General features: G+C 42.6%; 2 protein-coding genes across 2 annotated transcripts; both read left to right on the forward strand.

Moving 5' to 3' along the window:
• The first annotated feature begins 309 nt into the window (after positions 1-309).
• On the forward strand, positions 310-7039 carry LOC118476307 (uncharacterized). The gene is made up of 2 exons (XM_035965265.1): positions 310-1775; positions 4550-7039. The coding sequence occupies exon 1, from the start codon at positions 812-814 to the stop codon at positions 1478-1480; it is 669 nt and encodes a 222-aa protein (XP_035821158.1). The 5' UTR covers positions 310-811; the 3' UTR covers positions 1481-1775; positions 4550-7039.
• A 788-nt stretch (positions 7040-7827) lies between these two features.
• On the forward strand, positions 7828-12653 carry LOC109944171 (uncharacterized). Its single transcript, XM_020548846.3, has 3 exons — positions 7828-7860; positions 8541-9735; positions 12510-12653. The coding sequence occupies exons 1-2, from the start codon at positions 7828-7830 to the stop codon at positions 9438-9440; spliced, it is 933 nt and encodes a 310-aa protein (XP_020404435.1). The 3' UTR covers positions 9441-9735; positions 12510-12653.
• Positions 12654-24911: the final 12258 nt, after the last annotated feature.

A 24911-nucleotide genomic window follows, 5' to 3' on the forward strand; every position in this document is an offset into this window, starting at 1 on the left:
TTTCGGAGCGTGTTAAAACTTTTAATTCTCAGAACTCATGCAGACTCGAAGATCATTCTCGAATTTTAAATCTCATCTGAAGCTCTTTAAATCAAACTCTCAACGACTGTTATCTGATCTGAGCCCAAATCTAGCTCCTCGAACTTCGATCTATGTTCGACTATTTTATCCAGGTCCGTTTTCTCCAACGGGATACTCAGTACGTCGCCCTCTAATTAATTCTTATCCGACTCGACTTCATACCTCTGTGTTCGATCCCGATTTAAAAATCGACATCGGCGATAATTTTAAACGTCGTGGTTTGTCTCCTTCAATCAAAAATCCGAAAGCCGGCCGTATCTCAAGGCGATTTATTTTCGAATCACGCGTAGGTAATTATTCTCGAGCGAAATCAAATTAGACTCTCGACCGAATTAATCGCTCAACCTTCCGTTCGTCCGAACTCTTTTCGCTCTGTTTTTCCGTAGCGACGAATTCCGCGAGAGCATTTTTATTCCGGAAAAATAAATTAGCGCAGCCCGATAACGTGTTTGGGCCAGCCCAACCCAGCCCATTTGGCCCAATTGAAACCCTAACCCTAGGGTTTCTCTATAAATACGGATCCCTCTCCCTTGCCCTTGGTCATTTTGCATTCCCACCCCTCCACTTTTTCCAGCTGCCACAGCCTTCTTCCTCCTCTCCCCACACGCACAGCTCTCTTCTTCCCTGTGCATGGCGCAGAAAAATCTCCCAGCCGTGCAGCAGCTCTGCGCGCTCCCCTCGGCCACCATGGCGCCCTCCTCCCTACTCCCTGCTGGCGAGCAGCAGCTCCATGGCGCCCAGATTTTTTTTCCAGCAGAGAGCTTCTTCCCTGCAGGTTGCCAGCAGCCTTCTCCCTGGCCGCCGAGCTCCCTGTTCCCCTGCTCCAAGGGCGCGCACCCACCTCCCAGCGCCCTTCTTCCCCCTAGCGCTCGCTCCCTGCAGGCGAGCAGCTCGACCCCTTCCTCCCTGCGCAGCAGCTCTGCCCACTCCACCTTGGTCAGCGCAGGGCCCCTCTGATCCGAGCTCGAGCAGTGAGCTCACCGTCGCTCATGGAGCCCCCACTCCCTGCTACACTTTCTCCCGGCCTCCTCTGCCCAGCGCCCCTTTTTCCCTGTTGGCCGTGGATGTTGGCGCCCTCTCTAAAACAGCAAGTTTCCAGCGCCCCCTACATCTCCTATGGAAAACAGCAAGCCCCCACGGCGTCCTGGTGTTCTCGCTGCTCGACTTGGCCTCGCGAGCTCGCTGTCGGGACACCCTAGCCGCTGCTCCACCGCGCGCACTACCTGCTCGACGATATGCGCAGCCGACTGCATGCTGTCTTGCTTGTGTTGTGCGCAGCCCTGCTCGCCTCTTTTCGGTGTTGTCAAACTGTCGGTGTGGAGCACTGTGTCGGGGACAACATCGTCAACTTTTATTCTGGCGTGCTGCTCAATCCGTGCTGTCCCGCTGTGCGTCGTAGCGCTGTGAATCCACGGCATGGTCTCGACGTCGCTCTCCTTGCAACGCCCCCTTGCAGCCACACCCCTGCAGCTCCCGCACGCCGCACCACAAAAAAAATCCCGCAACCACGCCTCTCCTCGCGCTTGCCGTGCTGTCGCGCGCAGCGAGAACCATAGCGCCATGACTTGTTCCGGCTCGGCGAGAGCAGCCGCGTCGTCAATCCGTGCAGCCCCGACGTCTCCACGTCTCACTTTGCCGGGTCTGCACAGCCTCTTCGCGCCATGCGAACAGCAGCAACAACTAAGTTATTTTTGGTAAGTTGATTTGTTGTTTTGGGTAAAGTTAATAAATAAATAGAGGTATGGTGATCGTGATGATTCTCGAGCAATAAGTGATGATTTAATAGTATCGTTTAGTATTCGGTAGTTGTAGATTATATAAAGGGTGCTCGAAGACTGTATTTGTCGAATATGGTTAACTAGATGCTATGCACATAATAATTGGTAACGATGATTTGGTGTAGAACGTTAAGGAGATGATCGCCTCTATGGTTAAAATGTTTGGTGGTAGGTCATAATTGGTTGTGTTAGCAACGTGGAATTATGGTAGGCATCGTCAGTATCCATGATGTATTAGATTAAGCGTTGTTATACGATAAAACTAAAAACGTGAATGTCATATGTTGTGTTCCAATTGAGTTAGCCCGTAGATTTAATATGTGTCGTTCGCAATGAATTATTAGTAGGGCCTAAATGGTGAGTTATGTGTGAACTGTGTTAGAGCCCTTCCGAGATAAATAGATTTAACCTATGCTATGTTGTCATGCAAATAACCTAGAAAGGTGGTATATGTTAATAATTGGAAGGACAGTCGTTCAAATTGGTCAGTCCAATTAAGAATGATTTTGCGTGTGAGGTGAGGTGGTGACATGCCAAAGTAGTCATCGCTTCCCTATGTTTATAAGTTGAGTCAATACCCATTAGGCGTTCATTAAATTTCACGTCGCACATAGTGTATGGTTGTATTCGTGACAAGGAGGTATAGGTTTTACTCAATTAGAAGTTTGGTTGATGTGGCTAGGAAATTTGTTTCGGTTTGGGTAATGAAGTGGTGACGTGACCAAGTAGTTCCCCCCCGGTTATGAGTCGAGTCTAGATGTGTTATGCCTTCGCCGTGATACCCATCGCATATACTAATTGGATGTATATAAAAAAAATGAAATAGGTGCATCATATGATTTAGTGGTACTGGGATTGTGATCTAAGTGCATTATATATGTGTGATGAGTGTTGGGCTTGAGGATTGTCATTCGGGCGAAGAAGGTGTAATATACTTATATGCGTAGTATGATTAAGCTAGTAATACAAAATGACATGAATAAAAATTAGTAAGTCTACTTGTTAGTCCTCATTTAATTAATTTAACTCTAAGAAATGGTAAAGTGCTAGAATGATTCAAGTCTCTAGAATGCTGCAATTCTTGAATTATATAGAAACTGGGATTTATTGATTGCTGTTTTGGGCTGCACGCACTGTTTTCGTTGTGCTGTTGGTTTGATAAACAAAATCATGTTTTCTGTAGAAAAGTCATATAGAAGAGTTGTAGATAACATGATTATCTTGCTTGTACTGAAATTTGACAGCCATAAACCTGATTGTTTAGGAGTTGTGCTTTTCACAAGCCCAGCACCTGAATCTGTCGAATTTCTGAACAGATTTCAGAGATTACAATGGTTGCTTAAGTTAATCTTGAAATTAGTTATTGGTGGTCACAAGAAAGTTGTAGATAACTTCATTATCTTACTTGTGTTAAAATTTGACAGCCACAGGTCTGACAGTTTAGGAGTTAGGATTTTTACAAATTCAGTAACTAAATCTGTCCAAATTCTGTACAGATTTCAGAAACTGCATTGTTTGCCTAATTTAATGTTACAATCTGTTCATGGTCATTATAAGAAAGTTGTAGATGCTTTTCTAATCTTGCTTGTGTTAAAATTTCATAAACACAGGCCTGATAGTTTAAGAGTTATGAATTTTACAAACTGCTTGCTGTGTTCTGTCCACCGTCAGAACAGATTTCGAAAACTGTGTTGTTTGATTTAGTTAAACATTGAATCACTTCTTAGTGATTATAAAAGTTATGTAGTGTTTTTGCTGAGCTTTTCAAAAAGTCTTGGATCACTCTTTTTGGTGGTCTGAAGATTAAGTTATGGATGTTTGAAGTCTGAAGACTGAATCTGTCCAATTCTGGACAGCAAAGCCTTCTAGTGTATTTTATCCTTAGTTAACTATTGAGTCACCTTAAGATGTTTATAAGTGATATGTAGACACTTTTATTACCTTTCCAGAAAGTCTAGGATCACCTTGTTTGGATGCCTGAATCTTCAGTTATGAATTTTTAAAGTCATAAGTCTGAATCTGTCCAAATCTGGACAGCGCTGTTGTGTTAACACCTTTTGACCTTGCTAAGTGTTTAATCGTGCTGTGATGACAATACCAATGTTGTAGAGAACTTTTTAAGCTTTCCAGAAAGTCCTAGCTTGCTATTTTTGGATTAATCTTTGAAAAGTTATGATTAAAACAAGTGACTGCTGTACTGCTGTCCTAAAAATCTGCATGTGCTCAATTGATTGTTAGTTCACCCTTTTTGGCTAAAAATGGTTGGTTAGCACTAAATTCATATAGAATAACCATGGTTAAGCTAGAGATGATATGTGTGTCTTGTTTTATATGTTTCTTCTTTAGTTGATTGTGATATAGAATTTCCATAGCCATTGATGCCTATGTCATCGGTTAAACTGGTGTTGGATGCTTTTGTGTGATAAATAGAAGAACTAATGAAAAGCCGTAGCAAATTAAATAAACGCTTGTACTTATGGGGTCGTATTTGTGTTGCGTAAGTGTACAAAATGTTTGTCGTCTTTTAGTGGTGTTAACGTTGTGCGCTCGATGATAGGTAGTTAGCTAACGCTAGTGTGTGTGGTTGCTTGGGATGTCTCGCTACTTGGTGTTTAATTCACTAGCAGGTACTTGAAATATCTTGTGCTATTCCATTATATTCATACATATGCATCTTGCACCTCATATAGGACCGAGAGATGATGGTCGAGCCAGTGATGTGGTGCCAACCACAAGACGCAGTTGGTGGACGGCCTAAAGAATGGACTTAACCAGTGGATGCTCGCCAAGCGAGTATCCTCCCCCAACAAACACTATCTAAGTGTTAAATTAAAGGCAAGCCCCGGTTTTATGCATAACCGTTATATATGCTATTTTACTGCACTTAATGATTGTAGGTTTGTGCTGTGCACTTAAGTGTAGGAGTTGTTTGAAACCCTAGTTGCATGATCTCAGGAATCCTATTGAGATGGATACTAGTATGCTAGGTCGAGTAGCTGCTTTACTAATTAGGGATCTCGGTAGAAGTCGAGTGATTTTTCTAGCACTCGCGCGAGGTCAGGAATTGCTTGTATCCATTTACATATCGTATTGATGATGGTCTGTGGACAACGGTCCATGGGGATGCGTTGTCTACGAGACGGAAATTGGAATAAGGATTAAGGTGTGGTACCGTGAGTCAAGCGTTTGAACGTACTAAGCACATGCCGAGAAATATGGTAAATCGGTAAGCCTAGTACCTGAGTGAACCTGGCAGTGGACATATCCCCTCACGCGACCTGAGACGAGGTCTCCCATTCCGGTTATGGTGGGTACAAGTGCGGTCACTGCACGACGGCAGTCGGGGTCAGTGAGGCATTGTACGCCAAGGCGGTGAGCCCTGATCTGCTGACGGGGAATCGATGGGGACGGTTGATGTGTGTGGGGACGGAGTGCCCCTACATGTCGTGTGTTTAGGTTTACCTTGCAAGGATAAAAACTCGATTCGAATCGTCTGCTTCTCGCAGCTAATGAGACTGCTTGATCCATGCTGCTACATTGAGTAATAAGTGGGAAATGAGGTGACTGGCAAAATGATGTTGATTTATAAAATGTTTGATATCATGTATGAATAGCTAGGTACACATCTAGTTAAAAGGATCATACTAAAACTTGAAAAGCTAAAACTTGATTTTAGACTCAGCTAGTGCTTTTGGCAAACCAAACCCCTCATCCAAACAGCTGCATGTCTAGAGGTAGAGGAGTAGACTCCTCACACCGGGTAAGTCTAGCTGAGTATTAGTATACTCAGCCTTGCTTGTGGCATAATTTTTGCAGGTACCTCCTTGTTTTGGTTGATGGTGTGACTTGGCCTTCGTCCCTGCCACCGGGACAGACGGTCGAGTGGGTTACTGCTTCCGCAGGAGAGGACCAGGAGGAGTAGCGTGGCCAGGCTTCGCCATGTTACTCGGTTCTTCTCCGTTAGTTATTTCCGCTGCATTAAAATTTATGGTTATTATTTCTGAAACTCCGATAATGTAATCACTATTGATACTTATTAAATTTGTGGTATTATGCTTTATTGTCTTTATCTGTGCCTCACCTTCGAGTGAGCTAGTGGTATTCGATCCTGGTTAAGTGGCTTTATCGGACTAGATCCGAGGGACTGACGGGTTATTCCTGTTTAAGTGTGTTGCTGCCCTTAAGGGTGCGACTTGGGCACTTAAGCTGGAATAATTCGGGCGGTTCCGCCACAGCTGGTATCGGAGCGAATACCAGTACAGAGAAGTCAATAAGTCATGATTACCAACCTTTTCTAAAGTAAAACTTGCTAGAAACCAATGTTGGATAGATCGTCAGGACGATAAGGATAGACCTAGGACGTGAAGCCTTAGGAAATAGATGGGTAGCTAGGTGGCTATTTATATAGGCCATAAAGGCTACTACTACTATTAATAAGGATGTTGTAGAAGCACCCGAAAAATTAGTTAGGTCTGAGAAGACGACTAGAATGAGCATGCATGCATCATGATTGTTGCATTATAATTGTCTCTTATGCATTAACATGCCTCTCTCACCTTTATTCCAATAATAATAACTTGTGAATAATGTGATGTACTGCTATGTTTGGAGCTATAAGAAGTGCCTTGTCCTGTGTTGTTATGATAATCTTGATTAGGTTGTGTTATGTGTTCTTCTTGCCATGCTGTCTAGGAGGTACGGTAACGATTTAGTACATTTTTGCCTCTAACCAATAAAAATTGTTGCCTGTTTGGCCCATAAAAAGACCCCCCCACTTTAACCAACCTAGTGGTTAGCAAGTGAAACCTCAAAAAAAAATTCATGCTTGAGCTGGTATTTTTGTTAACCCTTGTGTGTTTTACGCTTCAAGTTACGCCTGCACAGCTTATAGACCCCCACAGCTTGACCCCTAAATCGACTAAAACTTCCTTGTGCACTTGTTGTGTCAAAAAAAAAATTTTTATTGGTGTCTAGTTGCGCAAACCCTATCAAGGCCATGTCTCTTTCCATAAATCCTTGCCCCTAAAACTTCATAGCATTTCTGTCGATCATCCTAGCTGATCCTGTTTGCCTACCTCTCCTTTCGCCTGGATCTAATAATCCTTTTTCTTGTGAATCATGTTTGCTTTATCATCCGAATCTCTGGATCCCTTAATGATTCTGCCTCGTTATCTGGTTATCTGCTATGACCCGTTCTCAAGTATCGGATGTTGATCTTGCCTAAATCTCTCATTTTTGGTCATTCTCATACCCCTTCTCCGAGGATCATGATGCTTGTTTTATCAACTTATCTCTAAACGACATATCCATGTGGAGTAATGGATGTTGTTGTTATCTTTGGATCGCTCATGTCTCTAAAAAGCTTATCAATCTCGATCTCTTGGTTAGTCCCTTCTCATGTTAAATATCGTATTGATCTTTGGCTGATAATCCCGTGATGATCATAAGATAAGTCTCTGACTTGAAGAAAATTCTCATGTGATGCTCTTTTGCCAACAATCTTTGCTTCAACTCTGGTCACATTCTTATTTTCTGAGCCATACTCTCATGGGCTCCGTCTATCTGTGCTATGTGGATTTCTCATTGGTTGGTTTGGTAATAGTGTTATGACTAACGACCGATGGTGCCGCGACGAGACCGAGAGCCTACTATGGTGCACACATGGTTGAGCTACTCGGCACGCGCTGGTATCGTGGTTAATAGTCGTGATCCATTACAAGACTATACTGATGTGCTATCTTTTGTGAACATTCTCTCAAAGGGATCGCTGCATTTTGTCTCAACATGTCACGATATTCTATCCAAATCTATCTTCCGTATCTTGTCAGATCCCATCTCATGAATTTGCTTCTATCTTCAGCCCGGGAGTTACATGCTTCTCCACCCTTGAAGATCCTCATTCGAATCTCGGGACGAGATTCCGTTTAAGGGGGGAAGGCTGTGACACCCCAGGTGTCTATTTCATGATATGCCGTGGATTTATCCTAATCTTGGATGCTCAGTAAAAATTTCTATTCTCGATCGTGCCTATCTCTGTTTATCAGGCTTTCTCTCGGAAGTTCACCGAATTCAGAGTTAATCGATCGCGAGAAACAACCAATTTCGGAGCGTGTTAAAACTTTTAATTCTCAGAACTCATGCAGACTCGAAGATCATTCTCGAATTTTAAATCTCATCTGAAGCTCTTTAAATCAAACTCTCAACGACTGTTATCTGATCTGAGCCCAAATCTAGCTCCTCGAACTTCGATCTACGTTCGACTATTTTATCCAGGTCCGTTTTCTCCAACGGGATACTCAGTACGTCGCCCTCTAATTAATTCTTATCCGACTCGACTTCATACCTCTGTGTTCGATCCCGATTTAAAAATCGACATCGGCGATAATTTTAAACGTCGCGGTTTGTCTCCTTCAATCAAAAATCCGAAAGCCGGCCGTATCTCAAGGCGATTTATTTTCGAATCACGCGTAGGTAATTATTCTCGAGCGAAATCAAATTAGACTCTCGACCGAATTAATCGCTCAACCTTCCGTTCGTCCGAACTCTTTTCGCTCTGTTTTTCCGTAGCGACGAATTCCGCGAGAGCATTTTTATTCCGGAAAAATAAATTAGCGCAGCCCGATAACGTGTTTGGGCCAGCCCAACCCAGCCCATTTGGCCCAATTGAAACCCTAACCCTAGGGTTTCTCTATAAATACGGATCCCTCTCCCTTGCCCTTGGTCATTTTGCATTCCCACCCCTCCACTTTTTCCAGCCGCCACAGCCTTCTTCCTCCTCTCCCCACACGCACAGCTCTCTTCTTCCCTGTGCATGGCGCAGAAAAATCTCCCAGCCGTGCAGCAGCTCTGCACGCTCCCCTCGGCCACCATGGCGCCCTCCTCCCTACTCCCTGCTGGCGAGCAGCAGCTCCATGGCGCCCAGATTTTTTTTTCCAGGAGAGAGCTTCTTCCCTGCAGGTTGCCAGCAGCCTTCTCCCTGGCCGCCGAGCTCCCTGTTCCCCTGCTCCAAGGGCGCGCACCCACCTCCCAGCGCCCTTCTTCCCCCTAGCGCTCGCTCCCTGCAGGCGAGCAGCTCGACCCCTTCCTCCCTGCGCAGCAGCTCTGCCCACTCCACCTTGGTCAGCGCAGGGCCCCTCTGATCCGAGCTCGAGCAGTGAGCTCACCGTCGCTCATGGAGCCCCCACTCCCTGCTACACTTTCTCCCGGCCTCCTCTGCCCAGCGCCCCTTTTTCCCTGTTGGCCGTGGATGTTGGCGCCCTCTCTAAAACAGCAAGTTTCCAGCGCCCCCTACATCTCCTATGGAAAACAGCAAGCCCCCACGGCGTCCTGGTGTTCTCGCTGCTCGACTTGGCCTCGCGAGCTCGCTGTCGGGACACCCTAGCCGCTGCTCCACCGCGCGCACTACCTGCTCGACGATATGCGCAGCCGACTGCATGCTGTCTTGCTTGTGTTGTGCGCAGCCCTGCTCGCCTCTTTTCGGTGTTGTCAAACTGTCGGTGTGGAGCACTGTGTCGGGGACAACATCGTCAACTTTTATTCTGGCGTGCTGCTCAATCCGTGCTGTCCCGCTGTGCGTCGTAGCGCTGTGAATCCACGGCATGGTCTCGACGTCGCTCTCCTTGCAACGCCCCCTTGCAGCCACACCCCTGCAGCTCCCGCACGCCGCACCACAAAAAAAATCCCGCAACCACGCCTCTCCTCGCGCTTGCCGTGCTGTCGCGCGCAGCGAGAACCATAGCGCCATGACTTGTTCCGGCTCGGCGAGAGCAGCCGCGTCGTCAATCCGTGCAGCCCCGACGTCTCCACGTCTCACTTTGCCGGGTCTGCACAGCCTCTTCGCGCCATGCGAACAGCAGCAACAACTAAGTTATTTTTGGTAAGTTGATTTGTTGTTTTGGGTAAAGTTAATAAATAAATAGAGGTATGGTGATCGTGATGATTCTCGAGCAATAAGTGATGATTTAATAGTATCGTTTAGTATTCGGTAGTTGTAGATTATATAAAGGGTGCTCGAAGACTGTATTTGTCGAATATGGTTAACTAGATGCTATGCACATAATAATTGGTAACGATGATTTGGTGTAGAACGTTAAGGAGATGATCGCCTCTATGGTTAAAATGTTTGGTGGTAGGTCATAATTGGTTGTGTTAGCAACGTGGAATTATGGTAGGCATCGTCAGTATCCATGATGTATTAGATTAAGCGTTGTTATACGATAAAACTAAAAACTTGAATGTCATATGTTGTGTTCCAATTGAGTTAGCCCGTAGATTTAATATGTGTCGTTCGCAATGAATTATTAGTAGGGCCTAAATGGTGAGTTATGTGTGAACTGTGTTAGAGCCCTTCCGAGATAAATAGATTTAACCTATGCTATGTTGTCATGCAAATAACCTAGAAAGGTGGTATATGTTAATAATTGGAAGGACAGTCGTTCAAATTGGTCAGTCCAATTAAGAATGATTTTGCGTGTGAGGTGAGGTGGTGACATGCCAAAGTAGTCATCGCTTCCCTATGTTTATAAGTTGAGTCAATACCCATTAGGCGTTCATTAAATTTCACGTCGCACATAGTGTATGGTTGTATTCGTGACAAGGAGGTATAGGTTTTACTCAATTAGAAGTTTGGTTGATGTGGCTAGGAAATTTGTTTCGGTTTGGGTAATGAAGTGGTGACGTGACCAAGTAGTTCCCCCCCGGTTATGAGTCGAGTCTAGATGTGTTATGCCTTCGCCGTGATACCCATCGCATATACTAATTGGATGTATATAAAAAAAATGAAATAGGTGCATCATATGATTTAGTGGTACTGGGATTGTGATCTAAGTGCATTATATATGTGTGATGAGTGTTGGGCTTGAGGATTGTCATTCGGGCGAAGAAGGTGTAATATACTTATATGCGTAGTATGATTAAGCTAGTAATACAAAATGACATGAATAAAAATTAGTAAGTCTACTTGTTAGTCCTCATTTAATTAATTTAACTCTAAGAAATGGTAAAGTGCTAGAATGATTCAAGTCTCTAGAATGCTGCAATTCTTGAATTATATAGAAACTGGGATTTATTGATTGCTGTTTTGGGCTGCACGCACTGTTTTCGTTGTGCTGTTGGTTTGATAAACAAAATCATGTTTTCTGTAGAAAAGTCATATAGAAGAGTTGTAGATAACATGATTATCTTGCTTGTACTGAAATTTGACAGCCATAAACCTGATTGTTTAGGAGTTGTGCTTTTCACAAGCCCAGCACCTGAATCTGTCGAATTTCTGAACAGATTTCAGAGATTACAATGGTTGCTTAAGTTAATCTTGAAATTAGTTATTGGTGGTCACAAGAAAGTTGTAGATAACTTCATTATCTTACTTGTGTTAAAATTTGACAGCCACAGGTCTGACAGTTTAGGAGTTAGGATTTTTACAAATTCAGTAACTAAATCTGTCCAAATTCTGTACAGATTTCAGAAACTGCATTGTTTGCCTAATTTAATGTTACAATCTGTTCATGGTCATTATAAGAAAGTTGTAGATGCTTTTCTAATCTTGCTTGTGTTAAAATTTCATAAACACAGGCCTGATAGTTTAAGAGTTATGAATTTTACAAACTGCTTGCTGTGTTCTGTCCACCGTCAGAACAGATTTCGAAAACTGTGTTGTTTGATTTAGTTAAACATTGAATCACTTCTTAGTGATTATAAAAGTTATGTAGTGTTTTTGCTGAGCTTTTCAAAAAGTCTTGGATCACTCTTTTTGGTGGTCTGAAGATTAAGTTATGGATGTTTGAAGTCTGAAGACTGAATCTGTCCAATTCTGGACAGCAAAGCCTTCTAGTGTATTTTATCCTTAGTTAACTATTGAGTCACCTTAAGATGTTTATAAGTGATATGTAGACACTTTTATTACCTTTCCAGAAAGTCTAGGATCACCTTGTTTGGATGCCTGAATCTTCAGTTATGAATTTTTAAAGTCATAAGTCTGAATCTGTCCAAATCTGGACAGCGCTGTTGTGTTAACACCTTTTGACCTTGCTAAGTGTTTAATCGTGCTGTGATGACAATACCAATGTTGTAGAGAACTTTTTAAGCTTTCCAGAAAGTCCTAGCTTGCTATTTTTGGATTAATCTTTGAAAAGTTATGATTAAAACAAGTGACTGCTGTACTGCTGTCCTAAAAATCTGCATGTGCTCAATTGATTGTTAGTTCACCCTTTTTGGCTAAAAATGGTTGGTTAGCACTAAATTCATATAGAATAACCATGGTTAAGCTAGAGATGATATGTGTGTCTTGTTTTATATGTTTCTTCTTTAGTTGATTGTGATATAGAATTTCCATAGCCATTGATGCCTATGTCATCGGTTAAACTGGTGTTGGATGCTTTTGTGTGATAAATAGAAGAACTAATGAAAAGCCGTAGCAAATTAAATAAACGCTTGTACTTATGGGGTCGTATTTGTGTTGCGTAAGTGTACAAAATGTTTGTCGTCTTTTAGTGGTGTTAACGTTGTGCGCTCGATGATAGGTAGTTAGCTAACGCTAGTGTGTGTGGTTGCTTGGGATGTCTCGCTACTTGGTGTTTAATTCACTAGCAGGTACTTGAAATATCTTGTGCTATTCCATTATATTCATACATATGCATCTTGCACCTCATATAGGACCGAGAGATGATGGTCGAGCCAGTGATGTGGTGCCAACCACAAGACGCAGTTGGTGGACGGCCTGAAGAATGGACTTAACCAGTGGATGCTCGCCAAGCGAGTACCCTCCCCCAACAAACACTATCTAAGTGTTAAATTAAAGGCAAGCCCCGGTTTTATGCATAACCGTTATATATGCTATTTTACTGCACTTAATGATTGTAGGTTTGTGCTGTGCACTTAAGTGTAGGAGTTGTTTGAAACCCTAGTTGCATGATCTCAGGAATCCTATTGAGATGGATACTAGTATGCTAGGTCGAGTAGCTGCTTTACTAATTAGAGATCTCGGTAGAAGTCGAGTGATTTTTCTAGCACTCGCGCGAGGTCAGGAATTGCTTGTATCCATTTACATATCGTATTGATGATGGTCTGTGGACAACGGTCCATGGGGATGCGTTGTCTACGAGACGGAAATTGGAATAAGGATTAAGGTGTGGTACCGTGAGTCAAGCGTTTGAACGTACTAAGCACATGCCGAGAAATATGGTAAATCGGTAAGCCTAGTACCTGAGTGAACCTGGCAGTGGACATATCCCCTCACGCGACCTGAGACGAGGTCTCCCATTCCGGTTATGGTGGGTACAAGTGCGGTCACTGCACGACGGCAGTCGGGGTCAGTGAGGCATTGTACGCCAAGGCGGTGAGCCCTGATCTGCTGACGGGGAATCGATGGGGACGGTTGATGTGTGTGGGGACGGAGTGCCCCTACATGTCGTGTGTTTAGGTTTACCTTGCAAGGATAAAAACTCGATTCGAATCGTCTGCTTCTCGCAGCTAATGAGACTGCTTGATCCATGCTGCTACATTGAGTAATAAGTGGGAAATGAGGTGACTGGCAAAATGATGTTGATTTATAAAATGTTTGATATCATGTATGAATAGCTAGGTACACATCTAGTTAAAAGGATCATACTAAAACTTGAAAAGCTAAAACTTGATTTTAGACTCAGCTAGTGCTTTTGGCAAACCAAACCCCTCAGCCAAACAGCTGCATGTCTAGAGGTAGAGGAGTAGACTCCTCACACCGGGTAAGTCTAGCTGAGTATTAGTATACTCAGCCTTGCTTGTGGCATAATTTTTGCAGGTACCTCCTTGTTTTGGTTGATGGTGTGACTTGGCCTTCGTCCCTGCCACCGGGACAGACGGTCGAGTGGGTTACTGCTTCCGCAGGAGAGGATCAGGAGGAGTAGCGTGGCCAGGCTTCGCCATGTTACTCGGTTCTTCTCCGTTAGTTATTTCCGCTGCATTAAAATTTATGGTTATTATTTCTGAAACTCCGATAATGTAATCACTATTGATACTTATTAAATTTGTGGTATTATGCTTTATTGTCTTTATCTGTGCCTCACCTTCGAGTGAGCTAGTGGTATTCGATCCTGGTTAAGTGGCTTTATCGGACTAGATCCGAGGGACTGACGGGTTATTCCTGTTTAAGTGTGTTGCTGCCCTTAAGGGTGCGACTTGGGCACTTAAGCTGGAATAATTCGGGCGGTTCCGCCACAGGTAAAATAATAGAAATTATAATTTATGGTTACCTTCTCCATGAAATTCCCTGCTTGTAGTATATTCATTATGTTGAGCAATATTCAAATCATGTGGTGATATTGGATGCTCTAATGTGTAAACCAGACATTAGAAATGTGTTAATGATGTAAAGGTAAATAACGGGATTATATACCAGTATATAGTATAAAAGTATATACCCATATGTAACCGTCCAGTTTGAACGATGCAAACCCCCATAAAGAAAATGACCCAAACAACCATTTCTCAAGGATCTCTAATTCTTTTATACTCACACATGCAATGCAACCATCATACACAGAAGGCTATAAAAGGGACCCCTAGGCGCATGGAACACAACACCAAGCCTCCATTGAACATCCTAAGATGGCTAGACTCCGCAAACACGCATTCAGATCATCGTGACTTAGATTTGAGCACTTTGTGAGCTGTAGACTTGTTGCACTATTCTTGTGTGCTCTCTTCTTGACTTGTGTGCGTGGGATTGGTGTGACTCTAGCTCTTGCATGTGTTTATTTCCCTCCCTTACTCTTGTGGTTTTCATTGTGATCAACATTGTAAGGGTGAGAGGCTCCAGCTTGTGGAGATTCCTCACAAACGGGAAACAACTATAAGGAAGAAAATCACAGTATTCAAGTGGATCATTGGATCACTTGAAAGGGGTTGAGTGCAACCCTCGTCCATTGGGACGCCACAACGTGAAGTAGGCAAGTGTTCTTCTTGGCCAAACCATGGGATAAAATCACCGTGTCTCTTATGTCTCTTTCCTTTGTGATTGGTTTCTCTTCTAAAGTTCTTACTTAATCACTTGTGCTATTGTTGCAAAGTTCAATACTCATTCAAAAGGAACAATCAAGTGAAGAACTCTTGCTATAGCAACTTGGTTTTAATCTTACTAACATTTCATAACCAAGTGTGTGATATTTAGTGTTGAATTTTATAGGATCACCTATTCACCCCCCTCTAGGTTCTCTCAATTGGTATCAGAATCGTACTCTTCATTAAGGGACTAATCGCCCGAAGAGATGGATCCTAAGGGCAAGGGGATGGTGATCAACGACAAGGAGAAGGAGACTCTCTTCAATGAGCCAAGAGATGACAAGCCCACTGATTCAGGCTCGAGTCACTGACAGCGACGTCTCCTCTTCTTCACCAAGGGATGCCGACGATGAGGACTCTTCGTCGAAAAAGAAAATGGTTAATCGAAACTATTCCTTTGATTACTCTCGCATCCCTAACAATTCAAATGCCATTTGCTATCTATTATTCTTGGAAAACCCCCACACTTTGATGGAGAGGATTATTCATTTTGGAGTCATAAAATGCGTAGTCACTTATTTTCCCTCCATCCTAGTATTTGGGAAACTGTCGAAAATGGAATGCATTTCGATAGTACTGATAATCCTGTATTTATCAATGAGCAAATACATAAAAATGCCCAAGCCACTACTATTTTGCTAGCATCTCTATGCAGGGATGAATATAACAAAGTCAGCGGCTTGGACAATGCCAAGCAAATATGGGACACCCTCAAGATCTCTCACGAGGGTAATGACGCCACCATGATTACCAAGATGGAACTAGTGGAAGGCGAGCTGGGGAGATTCGCCATGATAAGGGGAGAAGAGCCAACTCAAACATACAAAAGGCTCAAGACTCTTATCAACAAAATTCGAAGCTATGGAAGCACAAGATGGACGGATCATGATGTCGTCCAACTCATGCTAAGGTCATTTACTGTTTTGTAAATCTTATTCGTGAGAACCCTAGGTACACCAAGATGACGCCCGAGGAAATCCTCGGAAAATTCGTGAGCGGGCGCATGATGGTGAAGGAAGTAAGGTATGTGGACGATGCCTTAAACGGATCGCTTCCTCTACCCGAGCCGCATCCCGTTGCTCTCAAAGCAACCAGCAGCAAGGAGGCACTACCTAACAAGGTAGCACAAGTGGAGGTTGTCAGGCTCAACGAGGACGAAATGGCACTCATCATCAAGTGCTTCAAGACTTCCTTGAAGGGACTCAAGGAGTACCCTAACAAGAACAAATTGAGGGGAAAGCGCTCCTGCCTCAAATGTGGTAAGTCTAGTCATTTCATAGCACAATGTCCCGACAATAACAATGACCAGGCATAAGAAAAGTATGGGAAGAAGGAAAGGAAGAAGAACTATAGGAAGGCGAAGGACGAGGCGCACATTGGAAAAGAATGGGACTCCGACTGTTCTTCATCCGACGACGATGATGAAGGACTAGCTGCCTCAGCTTTCAACAAGTCTTCTCTCTTCCCCAACAAACGACACACGTGCCTCATGGCTAAAGAGAAGAAGGTACGTATACGATATACACCTAAGTACACTTCTTCTAGTGATGAGGAATTTTCTGATGATGATGAAATAGACTATATTGATCTGTTTAAAGGATTAGATAGATCTAAGGTAGACAAGATAAATGAATTGATTGATGCTCTTAGTGAAAAAGACAAGCTACTAGAAAAACAAGAAGATATTCTCTATGAGGAACATGATAAGTTTATTAGTGTTCAAAAATCTCTTGCACTAGAAGTTAAGAAAAATGAACTATTGTCTTCTGAATTGTCTACCTATCATGATTCTATTTCTAGTATAAAAGATTTGAATGTTGATTTAAATACTAAGCTAGAAAAAGTTAATGTGGCTAGATCATGTGTAGAGCATGTTGTAATTTGCAATAGGTGTAAAGATTTTGATATTGATGCTTGTAATGAACATGCCTCTACTATTCTTAAATTAAACAATGATGTTGCAAGTCTTAATGCTCAACTTAAGACTTGCCAGGACAACTATGAGAAACTAAAATTTGCTAGAGATGCCTACACCATTGGTAGACACCCCTCAATTAAGTATGAACTTGGTTTTCAAAAGGAAACCAAGAACTTTATAAGCCATAGGACTTCCAATCTCAACAAGGAGAAAGGGAAGGCTCCTATGGATAATAGTTCTCAAAAGAACCATGCCTATCTTTATAAGAAAATTCCTAATGTTGCTCATCATGATAAGTGTCATAATCACTCTGTATGTTATGATGATGTATTTAGTACTCATGCCATGTTTGCAACTAGCTCCTCTAATGCTCATGGTAGAAATAGGACTAGGCGTAATCATGTTGTTTCTCATGTGCCTAGGAAAGTATCCACTGGTCCAACTGCTATTTATCATGCATGTGATGCTATATTTGAACTGTCATGTAAAAATGCTAAATTAGTTGCTAGAAAGTTGGGATCTAAATGCAAGAGAGAAAAAACTTGCATTTGGGTTCCAAAATTTGTTGTAACTAACCTTGTAGGACCCAATAAGAGTTGGGTACCTAAAACCCAAGCTTAAATACCTTGCAGGTTTATGCATCCGGGGGCTCAAGCTGGATTATTGATAGCGGATGCACAAACCACATGACGGGGGAGAAGAATATGTTCACCTCCTACGTCAAGAACAAGGATTCCCAAGACACTATCATCTTTGGAGATGAGAACCAAGGCAAGATAGCCATCACAATCGAGCATTCAATCTCTAATGTGTTTTTAGTAGAATCGCTCGGGTACAATCTGTTGTCTATAAGCCAATTATGGGCTATAATTGTTTATTTACAAATATTGATGTATCTGTCTTTAGAAGATGTGATGGTTCATTAGCTTTTAAGGGTGTATTAAACGACAAGCTCTACTTAGTTGATTTCTCAAAAGAGAATGCCGATCTAGATGCGTGCTTAATTGCTAAGACTAATATGGGCTGGCTCTGGCACCACCGTCTAGCACATGTTGGAATGAAAAACATACCTTGTGCAGTGTGCCAAGCAGGGAAGCAGGTAGGAAGTACTCATCAAAGCAAGAATGTGATGACAACATCAAGACCACTGGAACTACTACACATGGATCTCTTCGGGCCCGTTGCTTATCTCGACATCGGGGGAAGTAAGTATGGTCTTGTTATTGTAGATGAATTTTCCCGCTTCACTTGGGCTCTCTTTTTGCAGGATAAATCTGAGACCCAAGGAACCCTAAAGCGCTTCTTAAGGAGAGCTCAAAATGAATTTGAGCTAAAGTTGAAAAAGATAAGGAGCGATAATGAATTGGAATTCAAGAACGTTCAAGTCGAAGATTATCTTGAGGAGGAAGGCATCAAGCACGAGTTCTCCGCTCCCTACACACCATAGCAAAATGGTGTGTGAATGTCGCCTAGAGGGGGGTGGATAGGCGAAACCTGAAAATTATAACTCTAAAACCAAACTAGATCCCTTGATTAGTGGTTAGATCAAGATTCACAATTATCGGAGTATAAAACTAAGTCCTTTGCTTGCAACGAGTATTGTTTTCAAAGAGTACAGAATTTAATCAATAGCAATACTACTAGAAATGTTAGAGGAGAATAATGCAAGAGGGCTTAGATAAGAAGAGGAGAAACACAAGTTCTTTCTTGCAAGGAGTTGCTTCTCTAAATGTGAATTTAACTTGAAGCAACACAAAATAATATTAGCAAAGAGTAGCACAAGAGAACTTAGAAGGGGAGAGAACAAACAAATCACAAACAATAAACACAAGACACACGGGTGATTTGTTTTACCGAGGTTCGGCCCTCGAAGGCCTAATCCCCGTTGAGGAGTCCACTAAGGACGGGTCTCTTTCAACCCTTTCCCTCTCTCCATCGATCACCAAGACCGGCGAGCTCTTCTTCTTCTCAAGGATCACTTAAGACCCCGCAAGGATCACCACACTCTTAGGTGTCTCTTGCTAGCTTTACAAGCCTCCAAAACTTTGGAGGAAGTTCAATGGGAGTCAAAACTCCACGCACAAATGATCACAAGATGTACCACACACTTTCTCTCGATGAATCTCACAAGGCACTATTGCTAAACTCACACGAGAAGCTTGCTTTTGCTTGCTCTCTCTTTTGTGGCACTTGTGTAGGTTGAAGTGGTCTAAATCTTATGTATAGGATGGATCAATGAATAGAGGTGGTTTGGAGGGCTTGGATATGTCAACTATATGACTTGGAATGTTGCTTGGGCTCCCACACCTTGAAGTGGCCGGTTGGGGTGGTATTTATAGCCACCAACCAAATTGTAGCCGTTGGAGAGGGTTGCTGGCGATGGGCGCACCGGACAGTGTCCGGTGCGCCGCCATGTCACCATGTCGTTAGGGCTTCAAGCTGGTCGACCTTTGGAGGCTTTGTCCTCATGCGGCACCGGACAGTCCGGTGCCCCTCTGACCTTCTGCTCTGACTTCTGCCGCGTTACTGTGCTGCACTGTTCATCCGTTAGAGTCGACCATTGCGCACAGATAGTCGTTGCTCTGCTGGTGCACCGGACAGTCCGGTGGTGCACCGGACAGTCCGGTGAATTATAGCGGAGCTGCGCCTGGGAAACCCAAAGCCGAGGGGTTTGGAGTGTACGGCCCCTGGTGCACCGGACACTGTCCGGTGCGCCAGACCAGGGAACACTTCAGTTTCCTTTTTGCTCCTTTCTTTTGAACCCTAACTTGTTCTTTTTATTGGTTTGTGTTGAACCTTTGGCACCTGTAGAATGTATAATCTAGAGCAAACTAGTTAGTCCAATTACTTGTGTTGGGCAATTCAACCACCAAAATCATTTAGGAAAAGGTTTGACCCTATTTCCCTTTCAATCTCCCCGTTTTTGGTGATTGATGCCAACACAAACCAAAGCAAAATATATCAGTGCATAATTGAACTAGTTTGCATAAGGCAAGTGCAAAGGTTGCTTGGAATTAAACCAATTAATACTTTCATTAGATATGCATGGATTGCTTTCTTTCTTTTAATATTTTGGACCACGCTTGCACCACTTGTTTTGTTTTTGCAAATTCTTTTGGAAAATCTTTTCAAAGTCCATTTGCAATTTGTCAAAGGTATATGAATAAGATTTCGAGAAGCATTTTTCGGATTTGAAATTTTCTCCCCCTGTTTCAAATGCTTTTCCTTTGACTTAACAAAACTCCCCCTTAATGAAATTCTTCTCTTAGTGTTCAAGAGGGTTTTGACCATTTGGAAGAAGATCAAATATTTTAGATACTAATTTTTGAAAAACTCCTCTTTAAAATATAGATATCAATTGAGATAGAATTTCTTAGAGGAATACTAATTTGAAAGATACCAATTGAAAACATTAAAACTTAAACTTTGTTTCGAAAATTTTTGAAATTGGCGTGGTGGTGGTGCGGTCCTTTTGCTTTGGGCTAATACTATCTCCCCCTTTGGCATTAATCGCCAAAACGGAGTCTTTAGAGCCCTTTTTACTTTCTCCCTAATGGTACAAATGAATATGAGTGAAGATTATACCAATTTTGAGAGATGGCGGAATACCGACAAAAGGATAGATAATACCGATTGTGTAGAGTGGAAGCGATGTCTTTGCCGAATACTCCATTTCCCTTTCAATCTAAGACTTGATACAGAAGATACTCATGGAAACATATTAGTCTTAGCCTTGGCACAAGAGAGATAGGAAATATGTAAATGTACCAAAGGAAAGAGACATGGTTAAAAGGATATGTCAATTAAGCTTATACGGTTCTATATAATATAGATTGCTCCCCCTAAATATGTGCCTTGAGAGGAATGTAGATTTTGGCCTTAAATGCCAAGTGCACATAAATAGGTTAATGAGAATATATCTATATCATAGAAAATGTGAAGTGCAATGTGTCATAATAAAAGTGTGATGCTCACGACGGACTATGCACTTATGAAAGCATGTTGGAACCATTTTAAGCAATTACCCTTAAGAATTTCAAAGAGACTTAAGGAACCTCCACCTTTGGAACAAAGGTAGCTTATCCTCGCTACAAGGTTAAGCTTTAAGCTCTTCGACAATAAAATCACTTCACCTAGTTTTAACAAAAAAATACATAAATGCAGGAATGGAATTTTTGAGAGGTTAAACTAGGTGTGAAGCAGGGATATGCATAGACATGCTCTCTTCCTTTTATACAAGATATGCAAGGAATGTATAGAAGAGGAAGATTTAGGTACATGTGTAAATGTGAGGAAGTAGTTTTACCCTTTTGTACCTTCACATAGAGATGCTCTCTTCATTGTGCTTTGTCCTTAGTCTTAGTTACTTAAGACCTATATTCAAGACAGTGTATGAAAATATTTTGCACAAGAGAGGGTTCTACAACTAGTGATCCTTTTCTAAGTCATTGTTATTATATATCAAGTAGATCATAAATTGCATGAATGTATCATGAATTCTCCTTTTAACTTAGTGCATATCAAGAGAGATATCGATTGAAATTATATGAGGCACTAAGAAACATAAGTGTTAATTGAAGTTATTCAATGATCAAACAAATAACAGATGCGATCAAAAGAACAACATATGCATTAGATTATCAAACAATCTTAAAATAGGAGAATCCAGTAAATATGCTACTTTAACAGTGAAAGTTACAATCCTTTGATAAAGGTGACATTACTTTACCAAGTTGGATTGAAATGTAGTGGCATACTTCATGAGAAACTTATTCTCATACTTGAGACTATATGAGATTACCAAGATAAAATGTTAGTCTCAATATAATCAAGATATAGAAATAGGCCCCCCTAAAGATATGCAAAGAATTGGATAGATGCATTCACTTTTAAAGACAAATAGGGAGAAGCATTATTCATCTTGATCAAGGCTTTATAAAATTTGCAATAAACTGAGAGCACCTAGAGGGGGGTAAATAGGTGATCCTGTAAAATTCAACACTAATAGCCACAAAACTTTGTTTTGTAAGTTAGAACGGCTAAGTAGCTTGAAACGAGTTCTTGTGAACACAGATAATCCAAGGTAAAGCACACAAGAGACACGTGATTTTTATCCCGTGGTTCGGCCAAGTAACACTTGCCTACTTCCATGTTGTGGCATCCCAATGGACGAGGGTTGCACTCAACCCCTTTCAAGTGATCCGATGATCAACTTGAATACCACGGTTTTTCCTTTCTTTGTCTTTCTCCCGTTTGTGAGGAATCTCCACAACTTGGAGCCTCTCGCCCTTACAATGAAGATCACAAAAGATGTACGAAAGTAAGGGAGGGGAGAGCAACACACACAAGACTCAAAACACAGCACACTCACGCACACAAGTCACAACTTGAGCTCAAAACACAACTCTCGGAGTTCACAACTCAAATGGAGCTCAAGTCACTATCTCAAAGAATCAAATGCGCGAAGTTGATGTCTTGGAGGCTTAGAATGTTTCTTGAATGCTTGGATATCTCCTCCATGCGCCTAGGGGTCCCTTTTATAGCCCCAAGGCAGCTAGGAGCCGTTGGAGGCCAACAAAGAAGGCCAAAGTTGCCTTCTGTCGGGTGGTGCACCGGACAGTCCGGTGCACCACCGGACAGTCCGGTGCACCACCGGACAGTCCGGTGCACCACCGGACAGTCACTGTAGACGGTCTGGTGCAGATATGTTTCCTTTTCTGGCTCAGATGACTGTTGCAGCGCCGTGGCAGTTGGCGCACCGGACACTGTCCGGTGCACATCGGACAGTCCGGTGCCCCCTGCCGACTGTTGGCGCGGGCCACGCGTCGCCCGCGGATTGCGCGACCGACCATTGCGCTGGCGGTCGTTGGCTCACCGGACGGTCCGGTGCACCATCGGACAGTCCGGTGAATTATAGTCGTACGCCGCCAAATTCTCCCGAGAGCGGCCTGTTCACCAGAGGCTGGCCTGGCGCACCGGACACTGTCCGGTGCACCACCGGACAGTCCGGTGTGCCAAGCTGAGCAGGACTTTGGCTGTACCAAGCCAAGTCTTTTGCATTTCTTTTCTTCTCTTCTTTTCTCTGTTTCTAGCACTTAGACAATATGTGTTAGTACTCAAAACAATGTACTAAGTCTAGAAACATACCTTGTTACATGATTTGCACCTTTTGCTTGTTTGGCACATAATATCTCACTCACTATGTGTTGGACACTTAATCACCAAAACATTATAGAAATGGCCCAAGGGCACATTTCCCTTTCAATCTCCCCCTTTTTGGTGATTTATGCCAACACATCAAAAAGCAATGCAAAACATGCAACATCGATTCAAATTGAAGACCAAATTGTTTTTGACTCTAATTTGGCATATTTGGATCATTCTTTGCCATCACTTGGTTTGATTTTGCAAATCAAATTCATTTTCTTATCTCTAAGTCAAACTCACTTGTTTGGGCATAAAGAGAGATATTCCAAGAGTGAAATTGATCAAGACCCAAAAACTCCCCCTTTTTCCCATAATCATAAAATCTCCCCACAAGAGACCAAATTTTGCAATAAGAGTATTTTGACAAATCAAAAGTTCTAACTCTACTATTTTCAAAATTCTCAAGTGGTAGTTGATCCATTTGCTTTGGCCTTAATTTCTCCCCCTTTAGCATTAAGCACCAAAACGGGATCATTTTTGGCCCTCTAACCCCATTGCCTTACCAAAAATGTCAATTAAGAGCACAAAGGCAATAAGAGCATAAGAATGAACTTGGAGGTGAGTACACTAATACCGGAGTGCAGTGGAAGTCTTTGCATGATCCAAGTTCACCTTTTCCCTTTCAATGCACCTTTGAGACTACATCAAGTACACTTAAACACAAAGGTTAGTCTCAAAGGGTCAAGTTGTAGAACATCTCCCCCTAAATATGTGCATCATTCACACATGGACTTTTGAGGTCCGGGGATCCCTTGCACAACTTGGGCACCATAAATAAGCAACAAATTTCATAAATTCATAAAGTAACATGATCAAAGGCATAAAACACATGTATGCTATAGATCAATCCAAGTTACGTGAATCTAAGACATTTAGCTCACTACGCATCCTGCAAAAGGTTTTCTCATCTAATGGATTGGTAAAGATATCGGCTAGCTGGTTCTCGGTGCTAATATGGAATACCTCGATATCTCCCTTTTGCTGGTGGTCTCTCAGAAAGTGATGCCGGATGTCTATATGCTGAGTGCGGCTGTGTTCAACAGGATTATCTGCCATACAGATTGCACTCTCATTGTCACATAGAAGTGGGACTTTGCTCAGATTGTAGCCAAAGTCCCGGAGGGTTTGCCTCATCCAAAGTAGTTGCGCGCAACACTGTCCTGCGGCAACATACTCGGCTTCAGCAGTGGATAGGGCAACAGAAGTTTGTTTCTTAGAACACCAGGACACCAGGGACCTTCCCAGAAACTGACAAGTCTCTGATGTACTCTTCCTATCAACCTTGCACCCAGCATAGTCGGAATCCGAGTATCCGATTAAGTCAAAGGTAGACCCCTTTGGATACCAGATCCCGAAGCAAGGCGTAGAGACTAAATATCTAAGAATTCGCTTAACGGCCACAAGGTGACACTCCTTGGGGTCAGATTGAAATCTAGCACACATGCATACACTTAGCATAATATCCGGTCTACTAGCACAAAGATAAAGTAACGATCCTATCATAGACCGGTATGCCTTTTGATCAACGGACTTACCTCCCGTGTTGAGGTCAAGATGTCCATCCGTTCCCATCGGTGTCAGCGGTGGATAGGGCAACAGAGGTTTGTTTCTTTGAACTCCAAGACACCAGGAACCTTCCTAGGAATTGGCATGTCCCTGATGTACTCTTTCTATCAACCTTGCATCCAGCATAATCGGAGTCTGAATATCCAATTAAGTCAAAGGTTGACCCCTTTGGATACTAGATCCCGAAGCAAGGCGTAGAAACTAAATATCTAAGAATCCGCTTAACGGCCACAAGGTGACATTCCCTTGGGTCGGATTGATATCTAGCACACATGCATATGCTAAACATAATATCCGGTCTACTAGCACATAAATAAAGTAATGAC

This window comes from Zea mays, chromosome 2 (assembly GCF_902167145.1).
Source record: "Zea mays cultivar B73 chromosome 2, Zm-B73-REFERENCE-NAM-5.0, whole genome shotgun sequence".
Lineage (NCBI taxonomy): Eukaryota > Viridiplantae > Streptophyta > Magnoliopsida > Poales > Poaceae > Zea > Zea mays.